The sequence below is a fragment of the Exophiala mesophila genome, assembly GCF_000836275.1.
Source record: "Exophiala mesophila strain CBS 40295 unplaced genomic scaffold supercont1.4, whole genome shotgun sequence".
NCBI lineage: Eukaryota > Fungi > Ascomycota > Eurotiomycetes > Chaetothyriales > Herpotrichiellaceae > Exophiala > Exophiala mesophila.
The window spans coordinates 3858807-3881669 of record NW_015622507.1 but is presented as its reverse complement, the minus strand read 5'-3'; the positions used below and the strand labels follow the sequence as shown (position 1 = coordinate 3881669).

At 50.5% G+C, this 22863-nt stretch overlaps 6 protein-coding genes across 6 annotated transcripts; 3 read left to right on the top strand and 3 right to left on the bottom strand.

The window, feature by feature from the left end:
* Positions 1 to 201: 201 nt before the first annotated feature.
* Positions 202 to 3400, top strand: PV10_06466 (uncharacterized protein). The gene is made up of 2 exons (XM_016371262.1): positions 202 to 585; positions 683 to 3400. Exons 1-2 carry the CDS (start codon positions 366 to 368, stop codon positions 2131 to 2133), a joined length of 1671 nt encoding a protein of 556 aa, XP_016223555.1. The 5' UTR covers positions 202 to 365; the 3' UTR covers positions 2134 to 3400.
* A 4102-nt stretch (positions 3401 to 7502) lies between these two features.
* PV10_06465 (uncharacterized protein) lies at positions 7503 to 8252 on the top strand (the record flags this gene model as incomplete). Its single annotated transcript, XM_016371261.1, has 1 exon — positions 7503 to 8252. The coding sequence occupies one exon, from the start codon at positions 7503 to 7505 to the stop codon at positions 8250 to 8252; it is 750 nt and encodes a 249-aa protein (XP_016223554.1).
* A 6325-nt stretch (positions 8253 to 14577) lies between these two features.
* On the bottom strand, positions 14578 to 16518 carry PV10_06464 (uncharacterized protein; the record flags this gene model as incomplete). The annotated part of the gene is made up of 1 exon (XM_016371260.1): positions 14578 to 16518. One exon carries the CDS (start codon positions 16516 to 16518, stop codon positions 14578 to 14580), a length of 1941 nt encoding a protein of 646 aa, XP_016223553.1.
* Positions 16519 to 17862: 1344 nt separating this feature from the next.
* On the bottom strand, positions 17863 to 20109 carry PV10_06463 (uncharacterized protein). The gene has a single exon (XM_016371259.1). The coding sequence runs from the start codon at positions 20006 to 20008 to the stop codon at positions 17867 to 17869; it is 2142 nt and encodes a 713-aa protein (XP_016223552.1). The 5' UTR covers positions 20009 to 20109; the 3' UTR covers positions 17863 to 17866.
* Positions 20110 to 20394: 285 nt separating this feature from the next.
* On the top strand, positions 20395 to 21685 carry PV10_06462 (uncharacterized protein). The gene is made up of 3 exons (XM_016371258.1): positions 20395 to 20588; positions 20663 to 20820; positions 20904 to 21685. Exons 1-3 carry the CDS (start codon positions 20538 to 20540, stop codon positions 21202 to 21204), a joined length of 510 nt encoding a protein of 169 aa, XP_016223551.1. The 5' UTR covers positions 20395 to 20537; the 3' UTR covers positions 21205 to 21685.
* On the bottom strand, positions 21612 to 22777 carry PV10_06461 (uncharacterized protein). Its single transcript, XM_016371257.1, has 2 exons — positions 22148 to 22777; positions 21612 to 22096 (listed from the first exon to the last, which is right to left on the bottom strand). The coding sequence occupies exons 1-2, from the start codon at positions 22214 to 22216 to the stop codon at positions 21764 to 21766; spliced, it is 402 nt and encodes a 133-aa protein (XP_016223550.1). The 5' UTR covers positions 22217 to 22777; the 3' UTR covers positions 21612 to 21763.
* Positions 22778 to 22863: the final 86 nt, after the last annotated feature.

The following is a 22863-nucleotide window of genomic DNA, read 5'->3' as shown; positions in this document are numbered from 1 at the left end:
GATGGTCAGCGGAGATGCCCGAAGAGGCAATGATTTCCATCGGCCAATCCCTCAAAGTAGACACCTCAAGTCTGAATAATGTACTCCGTAAATCACTACCATCAATTAATTTCACACATGTTCTTATCAACAAATACCACATACCAGGCACTCCGTGGGTTACTACATTAGACGAGAAGAGTGATACAATAAAAGGCGCAGGTCGCACACACATACGGAGCGAGCAGGAGACTTTTTCCTTCCCTTCCACACAACTGATTATCTTAAGCACGCCATTTCAACCGATTCAACACCCCACGACTTCATCACCTCAACAACCTCCCAAAAGCACGAACACTACAACCATCTCTAGATTTAAATACACAATGACGACCTCGGATCTCGAACAAGTCTCTGATGAGACTAGTCCTCTACTCGGAGGACAACAACAACAGCAAAATGGCACGGCCAATGGCAATATTACTCATACCCATGATTCCAACGAATCAGGCGTCCAATCAGCAACATTACTTGAAGAGACATCAACCAAGAAACTCTTCGCTATCATGGGTGCGATATGGATTGGAGTCTATTTTGCTGCTCTTGGTATGTAACATCTTTCTAAACATCTGTCTGTCTTGATCATCAAGTATCCTCCAGGTCTCCATGTCCACTAACATTTCACCATGTATTTGATACTTAGACACAACCATTGTCGCCACCCTAACCGGCCCTATATCATCATCATTTGATTCTTTTACACTCCTATCCTGGCTAGCCACCGGCTATCTAATCGCCAATGCGGCATGTCAACCACTGTCCGGAAAATTAACCGACATATTCTCTCGGCGCACGGGTCTCATTTTCAGCAATATCTTCTTCGGCGTCGGTACTCTGATCTGCGGCCTCGCACCTAATGCCGGTACTATCATCGCTGGACGCGTCGTGGCCGGAATCGGTGGCGGCGGTCTCACTTGCATCGCTACCTTTGTCACTTCAGACCTGGTTCCGCTCCGGAAGAGAGGTCTTTGGCAGGGCTACGGGAATCTCATCTACGGTCTGGGGATGGGATCCGGTGGGGTTGTTGGAGGAGTTCTGGCTGATCGACTTTCCTGGCGATGGGCTTTTCTTCTACAGGTTCCGTTTATTGTCGTTTCGACGGTTATGGTGATCTATCTGCTGGATATCCCTGTGAATCCGTCGACGAAGCCAACGTTGAGTCGAATTGATTTCGTGGGTGCTGGCCTGCTGGTGACGTCGCTGGTTTTGCTTCTGCTTGGTTTGAATACTGGTGGGAATCAGTTGCCTTGGGCGCATCCTTTGATCATCACATCGCTTGTTCTCAGCTTCGTCACCCTCTCGCTGTTTCTCTACGTTGAGTCGACGCCCTGGCTCATTCCTGAACCCATCGTCCCGGTCTCGCTGGTTGCTCGCACTCGCACCGTCTGGTCGGCTTGTCTGATGAACTGGTTCAGCACCATGGCGGCATTCCTTGCGCTGTACTACGTGCCGCTGTACTTGGAGATTCGAGGTCTGAGCAGCACCGCTGCGGGACTGCGAGTGATTCCATTTGCTGTGGGCGCTAGTGTTGGATCTCTCTTCTCTGGATACCTGATGCGGGCCACAGGACGGTATTATCTACAGTCTGTGGTCACCATGGCCATCTTCATCACCGGGTCCGCTCTCATCACCAACTTCCAGCTGACATCGCCCGCGTGGCAGACGTACCTATACCCTGCGCCGTTGGGAATGGCGTACGGGTCGATGCTCACCATCACGCTGGTGGCCATGATCAGCGCCGTGGACCATGAATATCAGGCTGTCATCACCGCCGCCAGCTACGCCTTCCGCAGCACAGGCTCCACCATTGGAATCACTATTGCCGGCGCCGTGTTCCAAAATATCCTGACAGATGAGCTCAAGGCTCAGTACGGCAGCTGGCCCGGCAGTGACGAGGCCATCGATGCCATTCGCCGCAGTCTCGATGCCCTCAACCATCTTCCTCCCGGCTGGGACCGTGACCTGGTCCTCGAAATCTACATGCATGCCCTTCGAGGGGCCTTCTTCGCCGGTCTGGGTCTGGCCATCTTGGCTTTTGTGGTCGGTTTGGCCATGAAAGAACATGTCTTGCACAAGAATCTCGCCAGAAAGTGACCGCTAGGTCATGCAAGTCGTGGTCCCGCTCGTGGCCCTGGTCCACGGTCGCTTCAGGTTACAGCCACCATGCGAGCTGGCCGGCAGAGGTCTAGGCAACAGACACCGACACCGGATCCATGGCGGAGAAGTCAGCCGCACCTATCTTTGGGCTACTGGCTGGTTGTGGTGAGACACTCGTCGCTCATGCATGCCAAGCGAAAATTCCTCCAAGGGCAACCGAGCCTCTGGTCCATTCTGGGCGTTATATGAGAGCCGTGAAGTGAGAGACAATGAGTCAATGGGCCCCCAGTGGGACAGATACATGACATGCCCAATGGACTCGAGGCTGATCAAACTTGCCAGAAAATACAATCTGTCTCAAACATTTAACATTGGCCGGTTTGACAGTACTTGGACCGTGCTAGTACTTGACAACAAGTCACACGGCAATGCTCTCCCTTGGATATCTTCGTAAGCACCGAGGTTTTGAGACGATGCGATTCTCCGGGAGTTCAAGTAGTGCGACCACTCAGCGGTGCCAGTCGATCCTTCCAGACAATGATTCGCGCCCTGTACCCTTGAGCAGAAATGTTGACCGCCAAAATTCTCGCGTTCTCCATGTCCTTGCCGACATATTGTGCGGTCCCGTGCCGATAGCAGTTCGCGATCATGCTGGAAATGGACAACACAGATGAGGCATATCGACATGGGATTGCCACCTTGGTGACTTGTCCCTTTTGGTTGATGCGAGGTAATGTGTCGGATGTTTGCACTAGTAAGAAGCAGCATCATCACGTATAGCCAAGGTATGCCTTCCAAGCCTAGCAGCTTTGCGACAGCCTGAGTCTTGTTGGGCACCGCTCGAATAGACAACGATCCCTACCTAACATGTAACGTACCGGAGAAAATTCCTCCGCTCTGGATGTTCCATAAAACCTTCCAATCGAGATAGAGATGTCGACAACTGCTGCATTCTCTCTCGTGTTCCATTGTTGCTCCTATGATGCATCAATCCGGACAACTTGTTGTCGGAAAGGCTGGAACCGTCGAAAAGCACGTGCATCAGCCAGGAGTACCCCTTGGAGGCAAACCCGCCGCGTCAGAGGGTCACAAATGCAATGATGGGACGGCCCGATGGTTCGCTTCTTGCCACTTGGATCCAATGTGGTAGGTGGATCGCGGTGGAGCATCGTGCTATAGTTGCATCTGCCCGAGATGTTGGATCCGAAATAGGTTGGATCCACGGTACCTTCCAGCCCAAAGATTCGCTGTTCACCTGCACGAGCCCCATTGCACTTTCAGGGGTGCATGCACGATGGATCAGCAGTGAGGCAAACCCAGAGCCGGTTATGCATGGCCAGCTCAAAGGTCTGAAAAGCTAACAGAATCTTCTCGACTTGTGTTGTAACCGAGAGTCGTTCGCGAGGGAGGGGGGATGGATAGGTAGCTTGGCTCTTTGGCGGCCCATGGTCTCTCGAGGTGTGTCTGATTTTGGGGCCGATTGCGAGCAATCGAAGATGGACATCCTTCAAACGAAATCCAACAGCGAGGTACATACTAGATAAGGCTGCCAGGTTTCGTTTGTCGCGCAGATTAGACTCGTAATTGATATTTTCGGATATAGTGCCCTCAGTGCAACCATGTATCTCGTATAGAATGGAAGGAACAATATTGTGCCAGTGTGAATGAAATGGTAACTTGGAGGGGGGTTTGCCTTCCAAGTCGCCTATGGTCAAGCAGGGTTGATGAGCACGGGCCTTGAATCTTTCAGCAGGAGCTATGTGGCCAATGCTGACAATGCCATGGGAAAGTACAGGCATCCCTTGTGGCATAGCAGCCCTGGACCCCTGTCAATCGCAAGCATCCAGATGGCCGAACGCCTAGTAGGTGCCTTGTGGCCAAAGGTGCCCCAAAGGTGACCTCTGAGCTGTGCGTCTGGTGTCTGCAGAGAGTGTCCTCTGTCAACAAGGTTCTGGCTGACAGCTCTGAGTTGTCCAATCTGAACGGTACAGCTCACTCCTTGCGCGAGGCGTGCGCTCGGGATCGCATAGAGTGGGGATGTTCGTTGGTTAAGGATCAGTCTTGAGCACGGCATGGTGAATATTGTACTGGTCGGGACATGGTTGTCGTCAGTGATGTGTTGGTAGGTGGTCCTGGTGGAACCCGCTTGAGATGGTGTGGGTCAACTGCTAGCTTGGGTGGCACATTGGCTCGACGGGAGCAGGGGAGAGCGCTGGCAATGTCGCGCCAACAGTTTGTGTAGCAGGAAAAGCCTCGTGAGCCGAAATCTCGATGGGTCATTCTGAGTGTTGCCAAATCCTGATCGGCCACGTCTAGTGCTGAGCCGGTACATGACAGATAGAGACCTAGATGAGCAGGCATTCACAATTCCGTGATGCATGGCTGATCAGTCATAGGGTCGCTAGACGGCTGCCAGCAAAATCTGCACTCGCTCACAACCACCGTTGCCGGGGCACAACATCTTGGAGTCGGGATCATGGCTAGCACATTCGAGGATGGTGGTCTCGCACTTGGCACAGTCTTCAGGAGGTTGGAGAACAGTCGTACTCTGCTCTTCGTGCCTGGTGCTTGTGTGTTTATTGTTGATAGCATGAGGCTCTCATGCAACCACAAGGTCATGCAGGCATGGAAACAGGCCGCATATTTGCTTAGGAACAGGGTTTCACCACAAAGGGTGTTCGCAGTCGTTTGAGATTTGAGGGATCAGCGGCGAGTCTCGGCATCGGTGGCCTAGCTGATCAAAAGTGGGCGTTGCGGTGCATATCGGTGATGCACGTCCTGTGTTAGCCCTGGCCGGCACAATTGTTCTTGGTGGTTTTAAAATCTGTCAATGCCTCTGGCCATTTCGCATTTGCGGGTCATATCTAACGACTCACCTGCTCCCACGTTTCAGAAATGTCGTGATTCGCTTCAACCCCAGGGGATCATAAGATAGACGGTATCGTTCATCCAGTAAGGGGGATCGCTTCGGGGGATGTGCATACTCCGTTGATCGCGTGCGCGGGAAGGGAAATTGAGGTCAAGACGTGTATCTCCTGACAGCGCTGGAAAACCTTTGGGGCAAGTTTGCTAGCGAAGAGTCAGATGGAGTAAAGGTGATTTCGTGCATAAAATCCGGCAAAGATGACGATCGTATTGCAGGCAAAGGCCTCTTTGATGGTAATGCTGTTCTAGGCGAATGTTGATTGGCAGACGAACTTGACCACGTTACAAAATAGCTCGACTTAGTGACGATGGCCCTGGTACGGGATTTGGCCCAGGCAGGATTGGTTGCCACAGTCGAACATTCAAAAGGAGACTCCGGTAACCCTCTCGGACCTGTGGACATCTTTCCAAACATCGTCTGTGAGCGGCCATCGGAAAGCCGGTAGACAAGTTCTCTTTGCTGACGCCGAAATCGTCCGGAAAGGAGTTTGTGCATTTGGCTTGGACATGATAAGCAGTCGGTCAGAGAACAAGGTTTCGAATAGGTAGACTCGGACAAGAGACCTCTCAAGAGGCCTAGATCGAACAATTTCAGGTGGCTCCGGTGGTCTGTCTCACCCCATCAAGGCTGACCGGGCGAGGGTAACAACTTTAGCTGACAGCCATCGAGTCAAGACTCGAGTACACAGAAACGAGACGCGGACCCAGACCCCAGTGGGACAGGTTTGAGTTGTTGCCAGCAGCATATTGAAGGAAAGCGACCCTCACTGGCTGAGATGTGCTACTTCGCCAGGACGAATTTTCTGTGTGGGGACTGGAGATGGGGTAACATGAAACTTCAATGTCCTCGAGAACACCGCAGGGGGGAACAATGCGGCCTCAGGTTCCTTCATGAAGAAAGTGTGCTCAACTTGGACGAAGATTGCAAGATCTGCCAGGAGATTGCGGTAAAGAAAAGAAAATTGCATAGGGAAAAGGCCAATATCGAGAGATGGACCCGGGAAGGGAGCAAGTTGATGGCTAGCATCCACAAAGCACAGATTGAGGTCGAAATACTGCAGAGCAAGATTAACAGTCTGGAAAATCAGCGGCTATCTGTCATAGCGAAGAACAACTGGGAGAGAAGAGGAGGGCCAATCGCCACTAGGACACCAGGAGGTGAACCCTCGAGCGCCAACTCATACATGGGATCACCAAGTAGCAGCTGCCACAGATCTCTCAGCGGCTATGTCAGAGATCAGTCTCGAAGCTCCTACAGTCCGTCCAACTCAACGGCCGATACCGAGAGGTCTTGGCCGAGTAGGTCTGGCTAGACAATCACCTTGTCTTCGTCTGCCTTACTCCACAGGAACATGCCGCAGGGTGATGGTGCTTGAAAGGGCACGAGCACTGCAAGCGGTCGGCAGGGAGAAGTGAGATGCAGGAGAAGAAATTTCTCTGTGAGCCCATCAAGAACTTGATGAGTTGGGGTCAAGTTGTGGTAGGACGATAGCTAGTGCCAGGACGGTGGTTCTGTCAGATGCAGGGGCAGAGCTGGGGGGACGATATCAGAGACGATGCAGGACCAAAAGGTCGAGGGGCGCTGTGGGCGTAATGATGCATTTTCCATGGGTAAGAAATGACGAGCTCTTGCGGAAGAAGGGTGACAATAGCAGTAGGCGCCAGACTTGCATGAGCGTGGAGGTTAATGTTGTAGCGTTGAGTTGAAGCTGAGCGACTGCAAGCCGCTGAGCATACCTGGACAAGGCGGTCTGTGCGGCGGTTGCTGGTCGTTGTTTTGGCCCCGTGGTAACGCAGGGATGATGATGTTGTTAAGTTAAGGTGTTGGTTGACGTTTCTCATATATTGCAGATGATGCCACGTTTTTCTTTTTCTTTTTCTTTCAACGACCCTCAGAGTATGTCAGGATGGCAGGAGCAGCGCGACAACCGTTGAACGTGCCTGCCCTTCCAGATGATTAGGGGTAAGTTGATACAAAGCCTCGTGCCAAGACATGCCATTCCGCTTTGGCTCTAGATCAGGCGGTAGGATTAACGTTAATCCTTGACCGACCCCCGCCGAGGCAAAGCGCCAACCATCTGAAAAAGGAAATCGCCGACTTGGGGGGAAAGAGCCACAAAGCGTCATCTGTATCGGCATCTCGGTTTCAACCTCCTCAATTTCCCCGCACCATGAATCTAATGAGTCGGTCGAGGAGGATGAAATGAGAAAGCATCAAGCATCAAGCATCACCTGTTAGACCCACCGTCTGATCGCCGAGGTCGCGGCAAGAGAATTCATCAACGGAGCCGGACATGAATAGTCTGTGCCAACGCTGTCAACGACATCGACGCCACCTCTGACTTTCACCCTAGTTCTTTCGCTCTCTTCTACAACGCTCTAGATACACCATCTGCCTCACATATCCACCAGGACATTAACAGGTTACGCCTGTTCTCATCATGGCTACCAGTGTGCCCGATTTTCCGAATTTGACGATCGAGTCGCCAGCGTCAGCACCAGGAGTTCATGTTATCGTCCTTAACAAGCCACCTGAGAACCGTCTCAATGTTGCCTTTGCACAAACCATCATTGCAGCACTGAGATACATCGAGGTCAAACTCATGAAGCCAGACAGCCCAGGAGCGGTCATCATCTCGAGCTTCTCGGACAAATTCTGGTGCACAGGCTTGGAGCTCGACGAGTCAGACAACAACATCTACGCCAACGCTGATGGTTTCTACCCGCTACTCGCCACGCTCGTCGACTATCCCTATCCAACCATTGCTTTGATCACAGGACACACTTTTGGTGGAGCATGTCCTTTCAGCTTGTCATGCGACTATAGGATCATGAACAGCAAGCGCGGCTTCATCAGCATGCCACCAGTCAACCTGGGCCTTCACTTTGACGGTATCGGCGCTCTGCCACGGTTGAAGCTCCAACCTCAAATCGCGCGAAAAATGCTGCTCGAAGCACACAAGTGGACAGGTGCTCAAGCCCTCAAGGACGGAATTGTTGATGAGATTGTCGAGCCCGAGAAGATGAGAGAGCGAGCGATTGAATTTGCAAAGTCCGTCGCACCTCGTGCTTCAATGGGTGTCTATGGACTGCTGAGATCAGAACTCTGGGGCGAAGCTCTAGATAAATTCAAGGCCATTAGTTATGTCCATCGTAAAAGAGTTGGAACTGCCCCTAAGGCCAAGATCTGACCTAAATTAATGGAATTCGCTGATTTTAAATGTACCTTATCTATCTACAAAATCGTCCTATGGCCTCCTTTGGCACTCATAAACTCGATTTACAATTTTGACCTTGTAGCCGCAGACTGCTCGTGGCCACCCACGCCTAATGCCAGTTTCTCCAAGCGATTGCGAGCATTTTCCTCTCCTTCACCCATGACGATTTCCTCACTCTTCCAGTCTGGATTGAAAGTCTGCAGATTCAGGGGATTTTCTCTGTGGGCTTTGTGGAACAGTCGGTTGTAGACGTCGCCGTCATAACTTCCCAGAGCGCTCTCCAGCACGTAGTCGGGGATTGACCACGAATCCACCAATCGAACTGCATGGGGGCGAATGTTGGTCATCAGGTCCTGGATCCTGGGCGTCAGCCACTGGAGACGGTCCACCGTCAACGCCTTGGAAATAAGGAATTCAGAGGATGCATTGTCCAGGGTGTAAAGGGCGAAAAGCCGATACAGATCTCTGAGAACGTCCAGTGTAGCACTATCGACAGGCGGGTCTGGTGTCGATTCAAAGACAGCCTCGTAAAAGCTTGAGACTAGAAGACTCTCTGAATGGGCGCGACTAAGCCGATGTAGGAAAAGCATCAGACTGGTCCAAGGAGTCTTCTGGACCACGCGTTTTTGGTAGAGCTGGTACGTAAAGTAAGACGCCCGGTGCTTGAATGCCGTGACAAGCTCTTTGTCCTCATCGATACGGAAGTTGTGTTGGGCGTCACGGCTCTCAACATAGTTTCGAAACTGTGCATCGACTGAGTCCTTGGTCTGGGCTTTCGGATTTTTGACCACCTGTTCCATGCGCTTGATGAGATATGCCGCAGTCTGCTGAGTTATCATCCAATTGTCGCCTTCAACAGTCGGCTTTGAGAGGTATTCATTGTTGAGTGCTATCATGCCACTACCCCCACCAAAGCCATGCCCACCCATGGCTCGACGGCAGGTCTCAATTCCGTCGGCTGCCAGTGTGGTACAGAGAGATTTGAGCCCGGATGACGCAGCGTGCATCTCAGCCAACCTCGAGAAATCTCCACTGTTCTCAATTTCTGCACGGGTGCCATAGTATAGTTTATACATGGCCTCTCCAGTATAATGTAGAGCAAATGTGGTCGCAAGGAGAGGCAGAATCCGAATCTGTACAGTTGGATAGTTCAGAACGGCTTGCTCTGGAGCTTGGGGATCTTTGGAATCCCTGTCTGCAAACTGACGTCGAATGGACAAGTATCGTACCGCCACGGTGACAGCTCTCGCGAGCACGAGTCGTGCATGCATGATAATCTGTGCGCGGACAAAGGTCAAAGAGCCATAAACCAAGGCTGGATTTTCTGGCTTCATATAGGCACCACTCTCAGAGTCCACTCCAGAGTACCGAGAAAGGAGGGCCGCATGTGGCACTCTGTAGTGGTCGAAGAGCATATAGCCGTTGTCCATCCCTGGGTAGCCATACTTGGGTCCAATGTCTCCAATGACGATTCCTTCCAAAGGTTTGTTCGTCTTCATGTCCCTGATTTGCACGATGAATTGGTGCGGTCCGTGAGATTTATATTTGCCGGTCTTAGAGTCTGGCAACAACAACTGAGCCACTACAATTGCGTGGTTCGCTGTCCTCCCAAGAGCACCATTCCACCACTTACTTGCGGTGATAGTGGGACTGTGGATGATGAAATCCTTGGTCTTGGGATCCCACCTTGCCTCACACTCAATCCCTCGGACATTGCTTCCATGTCCAAGTTCGGTTTGGCCGTAACAACCAATAATCTCCCAATTTTCAACCTTGGGAAGCCAATAAGCCTTCTGCTCGTCGTTGCACTGTTCTCGGATTGATGTCGCAAACATGGTGGCTTGTAGAGCATAAGGACCCATTTCATCCATCAGATAGTCTGCCATGATGTAGTCGTCGCGGTCCCAGCCATGCTTGAGTGATAGCCTCCTCAGCATCTTCGCCCTGGCTAAGCCAAGGTGATATCTGTCTGGTCTGGCCATATTCAACTGGTTTCTCTTGCAGAAGATTGGGATGGGTTCCAATATGGCCAGAATTCGCTTCTGTCTGTTGTAAAAGTCATTCCTTGACAGTAGGTGCTTGGCCAAAGCATCTTTGTTCACATGGGATCCGGCTCTTTCTTGAGCCAATATGCTTGGGCCCTGAGGCTCGGCAGGACGGAGCTTGTCCGTGAAGTCAGCCATTATGCCTGACTGTGAATTAAGAGAATAAAAAGAGTACGTTAGGTGAGGCGGTGAAGTTGAGAATGAAGCGGACCTCGATAGGAAAGAGCAACAAACTGCAAGTCTCAGATATCTAAATGATTCACGGAAGGAGCGACCACTTGGGGGTGTCACTGGATGGTCCTTCCCCGCATAACAAAACAACTCACTGGCAAAACTCCGAGCGAGTCCTCGGCTCGAGAAAATCCCGCTGTTTGACCAGAAAAGCAACTCTAGCTATTACGGGAAACGGCCCCTCGGCCCTCGGGCCAATCTTATTGCTATGGTCTGACGAGCGCCGCCACCGCTGTCCGTTGTCCAACCGAAACTCATCCTCAAGACGAAATTGTAGAGAAGTTGAGAAGTTGACAAGTTGTATCAGTGGTTGATCTACGCTCTTCTCACCATGGCCGATAACCAGGTCGAAAGCCTATTTCAGCCAAATAGCGATGTATGGTGTTTATGCCATGATAGTAACGCCAGATCTAGCCCTCTGCCCTTGATCCAAACACAACTTTCCCATTAGAGGAGTGTGATATAGCGAAAATGTCCGAATCAGACTTGGCTGCTATTGCTGACACCGCTCCATCACTTCATTCTCTTAGTGGGGCACGAGTGGCTCGGATCTCACGAAAGCTTGTGATCAAAAAGTCGATGTTGACCCTTCCGTCTGAGGCTGAATCTATGAACTTGGTTTCTCAAAGAACATCAATCCGTCTTCCTCGGGTTCACCGTTCATGCACTGTATACAGGATGGTGATATCTACGACCAGACCGGATATATTGTTATGGATTATATCGAGGGTACTTGTCTTTCGTATTGCTGGGAGACACTCTCGACCAACGAACGTGAAAACGTTATTGGTCAAGTTGTGGATATAATACAAGAATTGCAGTCCATTCAGATGCCTCTGCCTGGCCTAATTGGCGGCGGACCTAGCCTCGGAAAACGGTTCTCGGTTTAGGGATCTGGACTATTCACAGGTGCTTCAGATTTTGAACAATATTGTAACTGCAACCTTGAGATAGCAAAAAGGACCAGGACTGCACCGACTGATACTCCTCCTTTCAAGTTCTCAAGTTTTGTCATGACTCATCAAGATATTGCACCTCGAAATCTCATTCTAGATCCTCATGGGCAGCTATACCTTATCGACTGTGGATGTGCGGGTGCGTATCCTCCAAACTTCGAAGCGGCTGCAATCGTTCGCAAGTCAAATGACTTCAGCGATTCAGTTCTCCGGAGGCTTGAACACGACCAGCAAGCGCTTCAACAACTTATGAGTATTCAAGGAGTCTTGCACTTTTCTACTCCTAATCAATGGGTCTTCAAGTTCGAGAAGCTGGAAAGATGGATGGAAAGTCGACAGGCAAAGCCTCTTGACAAAGCAACGACATACCTCAATAATAGGTATTGTGAACCACGGAGAACCACCTCTAGACAAACATACACAGCTAGATGCTAAATCCGGACAGCATGAACGGCACTATCCCAATTTCACACAGCACGAATGAATCGGTGTCGATTCCAGACAAGTCATCAATGAAGCGCAGGCGCTAAGGCACTAGTACCAAATGACCATCTTGTACGAAGGGCACAGGATGTGAGAGATTGGCTTCTATGAAAGTTGTCTCGATCTCGACGATTGGATCCTAAAACCACATGCTCGTGGATTATTGGCTAAAATATCTATCCTCTCAAAGCGAAACACTTTGAAAAGTATAGTGCGAGTTCGTAATGACCATCGGTTAGGACAAGGCTCAAATAGATGGTTGGTATCTCTAATTAAAGCGGCAGGACACCACAATCTCCGCCTCTAAATGCCGAGGCTTTTTTAAACTTTGTCCAACCGCCGTGATTGGATGGAAACAACATCGTTTCATTGCGACACGTTGACATCACTGGCCTAAGCAGAATACAGTAAACGCCGACCATATTGTCAACTTGCCTAGGTAGTTGGAGAGGTAAATTGTCGCCCCGAGGCTCTTCAGAGAGTGGCATGATCCTCCTTCTAGAATGACTGTGAGATGGTATCACAAGACTGTCTTTGACCTACAGAGATGAAGCCTCAAGCACCTTTTGACCGCACGGATTTCGTGCCCAGCCATGTGGGAGACCATATCCTCCCAGCTGATCCATTGTTCACACGTCTACTAACACTCGCTCATCAACCCAACCAAAGACCAGCAATACGGGATGTCAATGCTGGAATTGAGAAGACTGCTGCAGAGTTACTGGTCGATATTTTGAGACTTCGATCTGTCTTTCGCCGGACTTTCACTTCCCAGACTCTCGACGATCTCCAGAATGGAAGAGAGGTCTACATCAGTCTACTTGCACCGGGAGGTTACGAATTCACGGTTGGAGTTTTAGCCATTTTGGCTCTTGGTGCAGCAGCAAGTCCATTCAGCAGTGCTCAACCTGTCAAGGAAGCCACGTACTATGTCAATAAAGCAAGATCAATCGCAGTTGTGACTGCAAGTCAAGCCTTGGACTTGGGTTCTGCTCTGGAGCGAGAGATTCGAGATACGACCAACCCAGACTTCGTATGTATACCAATCAAAGCGTTCGAATCGGAACCTCAGATACCTCTGGCCGACATCAAGATCACCTCGAATCGCTATCAAGACCCCAATGCTCCCGGCATTGTTATCTTCACATCTGGAACCACAGGTCCACCCAAAGGAGCAGTTTTGAGAAGAGCCGCAGTGACTGACAGCTCCTTATGCTTCGCACAGCAGATTGGACTACGAGAGACGGACGTCTTACTTCATCTTCTGCCTGTCCATCACGCGACAGGAATATGGGTTTCATTCTTCCCTTACATCCAAACCGGAGCCTGCATTGAATTCAAGTCTGGAAGTTTCGATCCAAAATGGACTTGGGATCGTTGGAGACGTGGTGGACTTACCCATTTTACCGGTGTTCCGACCATTTACATGAGAATGATGAGATATTACTTAGAGCATATCACCAAACTACCTAAACCACAAGCTCAAGAGTATGAAGCAGCGGCTGCGGCGTTCAAGGTATGTCTTTGTGGGACGTCAGCATTACCAAAACCAATCAACGACTTCTGGGCCAAGTTGATGGGTCGACGGATCGTCCAACGGTACGGATCGACTGAGTTGGGAGTTGCATTCAACATGTCGCCTAATCCAACCGAGGAGATACCAGATGGGTCTGTTGGAGAACTAACTCTCGGTGTCGACGTCAAGCTCTCCGAAGGAGATGAAGGAGAAGTTCTTGCTCGATCATTCAACATGTTTTCAAAGTATCTACACGACCCCGAAGCGACAGCTAATGCACACGATGCCGATGGGTACTTCCGGTCTGGAGATGTTGCTCGCCGAGAAGGGAAATACTACTTCATAGTAGGTCGTGCCTCGGTCGACATCATCAAATCCGGCGGGTACAAGATCTCCGCCTTGGATATTGAAAGAGAGATCCTCGCGTTGCCATACATCGCCGAAGTCATGGTAGTGGGAGTCCCCGACGATGAATACGGACAGCGCGTAGGCGCAGTACTGTCTCTCCGTGATGATCCTGTAGCACAGGAGTTCTACAAGAAACACAAACGGAATCCACGGCATCTCGACCTTGATGACTTACGCGCAGATGTGCGTAGCCGTCTGGCGGGGTACAAAATGCCCACTCTTCTTCGTGTCATCGACAGCGAGTTACCTAAGAGTGGCACAGGCAAAGTGGTTAAAAAGACACTGGGACCTCATTACTTCCCCGCGGACTACACGAAAGATAAAGACGTGCAGGTGTGGCATAGTAGGAGGAGCGCGCAAGAGACAAAGTTGTAAGAAAAGCTTCTAGTACTGGAAATAGACCTGGTCAACCCATCATCGTCTGGCCGTCATCAAAACACAAGAAGGACTCAAAGATAAGGGGGGCATTATTTAGAACAGAAGTGAAAAAGAAATCCAGAGTCCCACAAACACAGCCCTGCGGGATAGTCGTGCTTTTTTATACTGTTCCCCACAGCCTCCCCTTCGCCGCAAGCCATTCATCTAACCAAAATCCCGAAAGTGCTCCTCCCTAGGTAGCCTTGTCTAACTCCCAACCTCCACTTCAACTGTTCATCTACCTACCAACCCCAGTGATAGCGGCCTCGACCCCACGGTGCGACGGTGGCGGTCCTGGTGACGAAGGAGTATTCCGTGCCGATCTTAGTCTTGCTTTGAGTGTGCCAAACGGTAGATATACTAGTGACGATCTGCGGAGGGAGGGTGATGGTCGTTGCAGGGATCGTGACGGTAGGTCCATCAATTGTGACTGTCGATCCGGTCTCGGTGACAATAACGGTGGAAGTGGCAATGATCGGCCCACCCGGCCCGCCATGTCCGCCATGTCCGCTAGGGAAGGTCGGGCAGCTGGCGCTGCCACTGATTGTGACGGTTGCCGTCTCCGTTTCCGTCTCCGCGGCGGGGCAGGTTGCACTAAGGGTGACGGTGGTGGGAGCACAAGAACTGCTAGTGGTACTAGCGCTGGTTGAGGTGGTGGCAGCAGAGGTCGTTGTGGTGCTGTCGGTCGTGTAAGAAGCAGTTACGTGAGAAGTAGTGGATGCAGTTGAACTGACAGTGGTAGTGCCGCTTGTCGAGGTTGGCTGGGTTGGTTCAACTTGAATGCTTGTGGATGAGGTGGTAGATGAAACACCAGTGGTAGTTGTACTTTCTGGGACAGTCTTTGTCGTCTTGGAAAAAGAATGGCTAAAGCTCTTACTCCAGCTCCTGGAGCGAGAACTTGAATCCCATCGAGGTGGGGCGGTGGAGGACTCTGAGGTTGTCGTAAACAATGTTGCTAATGTGGTGGTGGAAGTTTCATCCTCGGTTGTCACTGGTGTCGGGCTTGACGAGGTTGTGCTCAGGGTCCAATCTCCCCAGAAATGGTGGCTACTGGTGGTACTTTCCTGCGAAGAAGAGGAATCGGAAGATACACTAGATGTAAACTCGGGTGAAACCTCCACCGAAGTTGTAGTTGTGGAAGCTGAGATAGAACTGGTCGTGACCCAGTCGTCCCAATGATGGTGTGAGGACGTAAGACCGCCGGTGAAGGACGCTGACGACTCGGTCCTCGGTTCGATGGGGATATCAAGCGAGGTCGTCGTCGATAAAACCGGGGTCGGAGACACAAGATCGGACACCGAACTCGAGGTGGATATGGACTCGGTTGTGAATTCTGGTGAGACCTCCACAGAAGTCGTGGTGGTCCAGTCGCCCCAGAAATGATGTGTTGAGCTCGAGCTTGGGGTGGATACAGTGGTGGGAGTTGACTCGACAGGGAGTGTGATGGAGACAATGGTTGTTGAGACAGTGGTAGACTCAGGAACGCCTTCGGCTGATGTTGTGGTAGTCCAGTCTCCCCAAAAGTGGTGTGTAGAGGTAGAGCTAGACACTGATGAGACCTCGGTGGAGAAGGTTGCGGAAACCTCGGGAGAGGAAGTGCTTGTTAGCTCAGTTGTAGAGTCGGACACGCTTGAGCTAGAGGTTGTCACTGGCGTTGGTGACTCGCTTGGGGATGTTGTAGGAACGTCAGAAAAAACAGTTGTAGACTTGGTGGTGCTCCCGGCAGAGGTGGTTGGAACCCAGTCAACCCAGTGGGGATGGCTTGCTGAGCCGGTCAGAAACTCGGGTGAGAGTTCGATCCATCTTGACTGGGAAGTCGATTTGGAAGTGGAGGTGGTACCAATACCAGGTATAGAAGTGGTCAGACTTGGCAGAACGATCACAGGAGTTGTTGAAGAAATGGTGGAGATGCTGGTCGTCGTCTCAGCCAAGGATGTAGTGGTGGGAGACTCCTCGGCCTCAGTGGACGACGAAGTTGAAGAAGAAGCCAACCCTGTGCTGACACTGGTGGTCGAAGCAAGCGTGGTCCAGGGCTTGGTAGCAGGAATCCGCGGTCCTCCATTATGGAACCAGTCCCCCCAAACTCCGCCATAACCACCGCCAAATCCTGGCTGTTGGGCAGATGCCACGGTTAGCAAGCCCAAAGAAAGGATAAGAGGTGGTGAAACGAATGTTGAATGCATGATTGCAGAAGCGAATGTGAAGTGGACAAACGAGTGACGGGTCAGAACGAGCGACTGAAGCAAGAAAAGAATGGACTGGCTTGAAGATGTGAACGAAGGTTGGTAGCGCGAGCAAAATATAAATATGATATCAGAGGTGTTCAAAAGAATGTCCGTTTATTTTCTCGACTCAAATCAAGGCTTTTCGGCACATGGAAGGAGATATTGTCTCGGGCATCCTTTGCATGTGAACCAGGGGGCTCCAGCCTTGTGAGCAAGACCCGCTTGTTGGCGGAAGTCCGACGCAAGGGCTTCGACAATTCGAAACAATAGCCCAGAATCATGTTTGAATGTGGGCAATTGTGAATTCCATTGTTCAAATCAACAATACCGATCTCCAATGCGCTATCAACGTTGATTGGAAGTTGGTTGGGAGAATGGATGGTGTTTCTCGCCGTGGCGTAAAACAGTAGCCGTCCCTGAGAGTTTCTGGTCCTGTATTTGATTGCACAACAAAAGGATAAGACGCAGACCTTGCCAATCATGTCAAAAGGATGAAACACTGAGAGTTGCTCGAGGCATGACTCAAAGAAGCCTCTCATCCAAGAAGGGGATGTCAAGGAGTCACGTCGGATGGTTATAGCCACCTGGAGAACGGGTTTCACCTAGCTGAGGAATTTGGTGTTCATGCCGCTGAAATGAGATGTCTTGCCACACGTGGCTCATGAGGGAGATTACCAAGCTTCAAGCCAGCTGAATTTACCGATAGATGTGGTATTATCGTCGACTGCTGCGTGAGATGTTGTTCAAAAGTATCTACTTTACAGGACACGAAGGTTGCAAGGAAATTTCCCGCCGAATTTGGCGGTCCACGCCGCCGCTTTTAGAGGGCTTCTTCCCTCTTTGCCAAGATGGTTCATCCCGGTCATGTGACAAGTCCTCGGCCCCCTCACTCCTTATTGATCATCTTGCACTCCGTATAGGAACCTATACAACCATCACTAGGGGCTAGAAATAGTCCTCATTCGAAAAATAGTCTGTGATCTACCTCACTCCTCGAAGTAGGCCTAACTATCAACTTTGAAGTCGTGTTCGATGATTTAAGCAGGTACTAAGTGTTCATCTTGCGGTGGATATGCTCAGCTGGTTCTCCGTGAACCCTTAGTGTCTCCCAACTATTGTGGAACTTCAGCCATGGTTGGCGCCTCTTACATTGCCGGTGTCCCTCGCTCTACATCGTTAGATAGACTTTATTGCTGCTGCTATAGCTGATGTCGGCATGGAATTCCGTTGGCAATACAACAACACAAATCTTCTGAAGGCTGATCGTTTCGAGAGCGCCGCACCCCCCCCCTCCCCCCCCCCTTTTTCACTCCTGTACTTCAAACGTCTTTTGATTCCATCCGTACACTCTTCGTAAGCGTTTCGCGTACGCAATGGCGCGATGACCCTCAATCTCTGATTTGTGCGGCCGGTGGAGTGTCAAGGACTTACTGGCGTGCATGCTCTCCGGAGGAAAGAATGTGTATACTGAGCCGGCCTTAGGCTGCACGGAGAACCCCAAGTCGGTCATGGCCGATGCGAATGCCATCCAGCTCACGCTACCACGAGACTCTGCCTTGGCAAACAATTTGGAAAAGACATCAGCTGTAGATGCTCGAACTTTGATGATTGTGGGTTGCTCTTGCTCAAGGGATTCTTCCTCGTCCGGGGGTGCGACAATTTCGAAGACAGATGAATGAGAAGGTCTGGTCTTCTCTTTCTGCTTGCGCTGCTCGACACGCTTCTCTTGTGAATCTGGCACTGGCGACGAAATGCGTGCTACCTTGACCGATTCTTGCTGCTTCGTTTGTATCTTTACTATTTGGAATTGCCTCTCGATCTCGACAAAGCAATCCTCAATCAGATCCTGATAAAGAAATCCCATCTTTGTGCCAGCATTTTGGACGACGAATTGATCCAGGAAAATAAGTGACTTTGATGCAACCTCGGGCTCGAGAAGGTTATCGATGGGGACCACGAAGTCTCGTAGGTCAATCTTTGACTTAAGTGTATTCATTTCCGCGTCGAGCTCTTGCGAGCGGGTTATAAAGATCTGATTTTTCTTGTGAGCCAGTGAGGGTATGGATATCGCTCGTGATAGGTCTTGTATAAAAGATGTTATGATGGCTAAGTCGCCGAGCGAGTCCGCTTCCCTCTCTTCCAGCTTTACCCGTTCCGATGGGTGAGCCTCATGGAGGTTGCTTAACTTCTTTAGCCAGTCAGCAGCCCTTAAAACATTGGTCTCGGACTGACAAAGACGAAGCATATAGTGGAGCTGCGGATCAGTCCGTGTCAAGATTTCAGGGTCAACGTTCATGGTCACCTTCGCGTTGCCCGCTTTGTCGTATACGTTAGATATCCGCTTGGACCACTTGACACCAGAGGCTGTTTGAACGTTGCGTTTGAAGAGAGCTCGGGTGCGGCTATATTCCAGGTGACAGACATTGGAGATTTCTTGTAGAACTATGCCTCTGCAAATTTTATCGGCTGCGGGCTGGGACGCTAAGAGGACAAGGAGCCTGTGAATATAGTTCCAGATAGCAGCTGCTTTGATAGCGTTGTAGACTGCTTCCAACACCATACCACTGATATACTTATCAGTATGTACTGGCAAAACCCTACCTTTCTCATCGGGAAGCAACTCAGGACGACTGAAGAAGCATAAGTTGATAGCGTGAGTAAGTACGACAGGCTCTGTGGAGAGTAAACTCAAATACTCTTCAAGGGTCGCCTTCTGGTCTGCAGCACTATCAACAAGATCAGGTAACGAAAGACTCTTTGCTGGTTCTTGAATACGGAGTTTTGAAAGGGTGGCCGCTGCGACTTTATCTGATTTCTTCGAGGGCCTTTTCCGATCCCGCGTTTTCGAACCGATGTCCAGGATGTCCTCGATGACAATATTAAGAGTTTGGTGCATATAGAGTTGTCTTTGCAAAATCAGTTCGCCCAGCTCTTGAGAAACACATAGATTTGCGTTAATAGCAGGAGCAAGCCCAGCCCTGACTTGGGATACGTCGCCAGTAATTGTGAATGTCTCACCGTACCGGTCTTCTTCCAGGAAAAGGGTGAGTCCGTTCTTGTCAGGATTGACCAGGTGGAGATTCCTGGTATCCATCATTTGTTTTATGAAGGCATGATCACCAGGGCCGTCATTGAGGCCAGTCATGTATTGATCAAGCAGGGTACTCGTGGCACGATGTTTGAGGAGGTCCAAGAGAAAATTGGACTCAGGATTCGTGATATCGCGCAGGTTGATTTCGGGAAGAATTTTGTACACATTTCCCATAGATCGATCCAGAGGATCCTTAATAACAACGCCTCCAGCTGCGCCAGCTTTGATGCATTGTGTTCGTTGGTTCTGATCGAAGCTTCGCCAGTATTGCTCGACCACGGCTGCGTGTTTCTTGTATTTACCCACTAGGTCTCTATGCAGCTCTTTAACCATCTCGGCGGACGAAGGGTCACCCATTTTGGCGGTAGTCTTCCACAACAGGTGTTGAAACCTACCTAGGTAGTGAAAGTCAAGGTTGCCTTGACTGGAACGATTAATTAGCAGTTGAGCGGCAAAACACGGAACGAAAGAAGTTGGGCCGTTCCTTCCACGACACACATCGACAATGACAACTAGGCAGGAGCCAGGCAACTGGGCAGGAGTCAGCTGGGCTGGCCTCCCTGAGTTCATGGGCGAAGACTCCGATCTCGAATATCGCGAGTCTAAAAATGGATAGACATGGAGAGAGTTGTGCCTCGGGCCGGAAAAACAAGAACGCGGCCATTCTGTCATTCTGTCATTCCAAGGCTTGGCGGGTGTTTGATCTGCCGTGTCTAAATGAGCTCGCGCCATCATCATCAGTGCCCTTACGTCCATGGTGGGTTGTGTTTCCGCAGTTCACCTACTACCATGTCACTGTGGATGAGCAGATAAGAGACGGATCTTTCAGAGCCACAGGATCTCATGTCCGGGGCCTGGTGCTATCAAGCAGCGCTCCGCAACCACCATGGGCACTTGTCTCTCTTGTTTGGGCTTGGGAAGGAACGATGAAGACGAGGTAAGGCGACAGACAACATACACCAATTTGAACCCTGTTGGTTCTCGCAGTGCGCTAATGTCCGTCTTCCATAGCACGACCGTGTACGCCTCCTCTACGACGATTTCGGAAGTAACGGCCACGGATATGGGACATGGAGCGCAGGGAATGTCTTGTCGCAAAACATCCTGAGCCCGGAGGAAGTGCAGCGGGAACAAGAAGGACTAGATAAGATCACAAATTCAGCGACCGAGTACGTGTGGACCGAAAAATGAAATCCCTTCCATCAAGAAAGCGCGTATGTGAGAGAGACTGACATATCATCTTGGTGCGCAGTAAAATCATCGAGATCTTTCCCCATGGCCATCATCATCTGTCCATGTCGACTTCCCAAATCAACGGTCACGCTGAAAATGGTGTGTCACTCAACGGCACAAGTCATCATGACATTCTTTTATCTCTGATCCCCGGCGACAAGTCTAAAAGATCGATCCGAATCTATCCTGTCTCTCGACCGACTTCGAAGGACGCACAATCATTGAGGAGCCACAGTTCTTTTCGCGGGCTGAATGGCACAGGAAGTAGCAGAATCAAAGAGTCGGGCGTACTGGTCAAACTCGATGTCAATTGGCCTTGAAAATGTCATCAGTAGTTTGGGATTGAGGTTTGGTTTCATCTGCAGGCGAGAACAGCAACAATGCACCCGGCCGGCTCTCGAAATAACCCAAAACAGAAGCAGTTTTGGAGAGAGGATGAATGTTTCAGATGGACGAAAGCAAATCTCGTGCATCACACAGGTCGAGAATGTATCGTTGGACATAGTCTAGGCCATGGCGCTGTGCCTCTCAGCACGAGATGAAACAGGGAAACAGGAACTGTACTACATGGAAATTCGGAAATGCATGGTGTTTGGGAAGGGGTTTGACGCGAGGAATGTAGTCATGGATGTCAAGAGAAGATTCTACGTGTAATTTTGGTATGAACGACCTGGTGTCGACTTTGACATCACACGCAATACAATATCAAAGAAGAGACAAAAAATGGTTCTTGAGGGTTGTGATCAATTGCATTTGTGATGCTATCGAAAGAAGAGCGCTGACTATCTGGGGCGTCTGGCGTCGACGTTGGGTATCGCTTGAGAGAGTGGCATACGTGATGCCACGTTAATGTCTGGTACTGAAAGTGCGCAGTGGGTATCATATGGCTGTAGAAGGAAGGTGACTGTGATTGTGGGTAGGCCAATCATTGATTATCGCATGATGTGCTGCTAAAAACAGGATGGGTATCGTGCTGAAACAATCCGCTGCCAGGCGCCAAAGGGGTATAAGTGTGATTAGACGCTGGACGATGGTCGCGCAACCAGAGTTGGAGTGGAAGATTCGTCGCCGAGATTGGTGAGCTCCATGTCGTTGATGATGATGAGGATACCGGTGACGGTGGTAGGGAAGAGGCCATGAACTACTTTGTGGGTTCAGTGGCTGGTGCCGGCACAGGGGCTGGGTCAGCGACCTTGTCCTCTGGAGGGGCGACTATGACATGGTTAGTTGACCGTTTTTCGCCATCAATATCAAAAGACTCACCTGCTGGTGCAGCGGCTGGTTCAGTCGTTGGAGCAGTCTCGGTTGGTGTGGGCTTTGGTGTAGTGCCATTCGTCTCAGTCTTTGTAGGTGAGAGGAACTTCTCCTTCTTCTTTTTCAAGAAAGCCTTGAGTTTGTCCATTGCGTCTGGGGCTTGATGTGTAAGGGTTTGTTAGAGTAGGTTCTTGGAGAGAAGGATGAGTCGCACAGGAGATGTGGATGTGGCTGTGTGACTACCTAAGTAGAGGATTGAGAGGTTTCTTCTCGTTGATAGGGAAGAAACGGGTGGAAGAAGATGGAAGGAAGAAAGGACATACGAATTCCAGGCATGTGCGTGATTGAAATGCGGTCTGGGGAAGGAACGGCCTTAAGTAGAACCGAAGTGGTTTGGCAGGGGGATTTGAGTGACTCACTCACGGAGTGGAGGGGCGTGAATGATGATAGGAAACAGCCGGATGATTGGGAAGTTCTGGTCAGAGTGAGAAGATAGTGAAGTGACGCAAACGGAAGTAGAAGGGAGGCTGCGTGACCGTGCCTGATCCAAGAAGTGATATGGCACGATGTGGATGGGATGGAAAACGGTTGAACGGAGAGAAAATCAGAAATCAAGGTGTCTCGTGATGCGTCTCTGATGGGCACGAAGGGAAGATCAGTCACAAGGACTAAGCAGTAGCACTTGACTAGGTTGAATTCGTCGGCGCTGGCGGAAGTTTGTGATT

Excerpts from the sequence above, each read along its gene's own strand:
- PV10_06466 (XM_016371262.1), top strand. The coding sequence starts at position 366 with ATGACGACCTCGGATCTCGAACAAGTCTCTGATGAGACTAGTCCTCTA. Across the intron at positions 586-682 it reads AGTCTATTTTGCTGCTCTTG|ACACAACCATTGTCGCCACC; the intron begins GTATGTAACATC and ends TTTGATACTTAG.
- PV10_06463 (XM_016371259.1), bottom strand. The coding sequence starts at position 20,008 with ATGGGTGACCCTTCGTCCGCCGAGATGGTTAAAGAGCTGCATAGAGAC.
- PV10_06461 (XM_016371257.1), bottom strand. The coding sequence starts at position 22,216 with ATGGCACTACACCAAAGCCCACACCAACCGAGACTGCTCCAACGACTG. Across the intron at positions 22,097-22,147 it reads ACCAGCCGCTGCACCAGCAG|TCGCCCCTCCAGAGGACAAG; the intron begins GTGAGTCTTTTG and ends ACCATGTCATAG.
- PV10_06462 (XM_016371258.1), top strand. The coding sequence starts at position 20,538 with ATGGGCACTTGTCTCTCTTGTTTGGGCTTGGGAAGGAACGATGAAGAC. Across the intron at positions 20,589-20,662 it reads GAAGGAACGATGAAGACGAG|CACGACCGTGTACGCCTCCT; the intron begins GTAAGGCGACAG and ends CGTCTTCCATAG. Across the intron at positions 20,821-20,903 it reads ATCACAAATTCAGCGACCGA|TAAAATCATCGAGATCTTTC; the intron begins GTACGTGTGGAC and ends CTTGGTGCGCAG.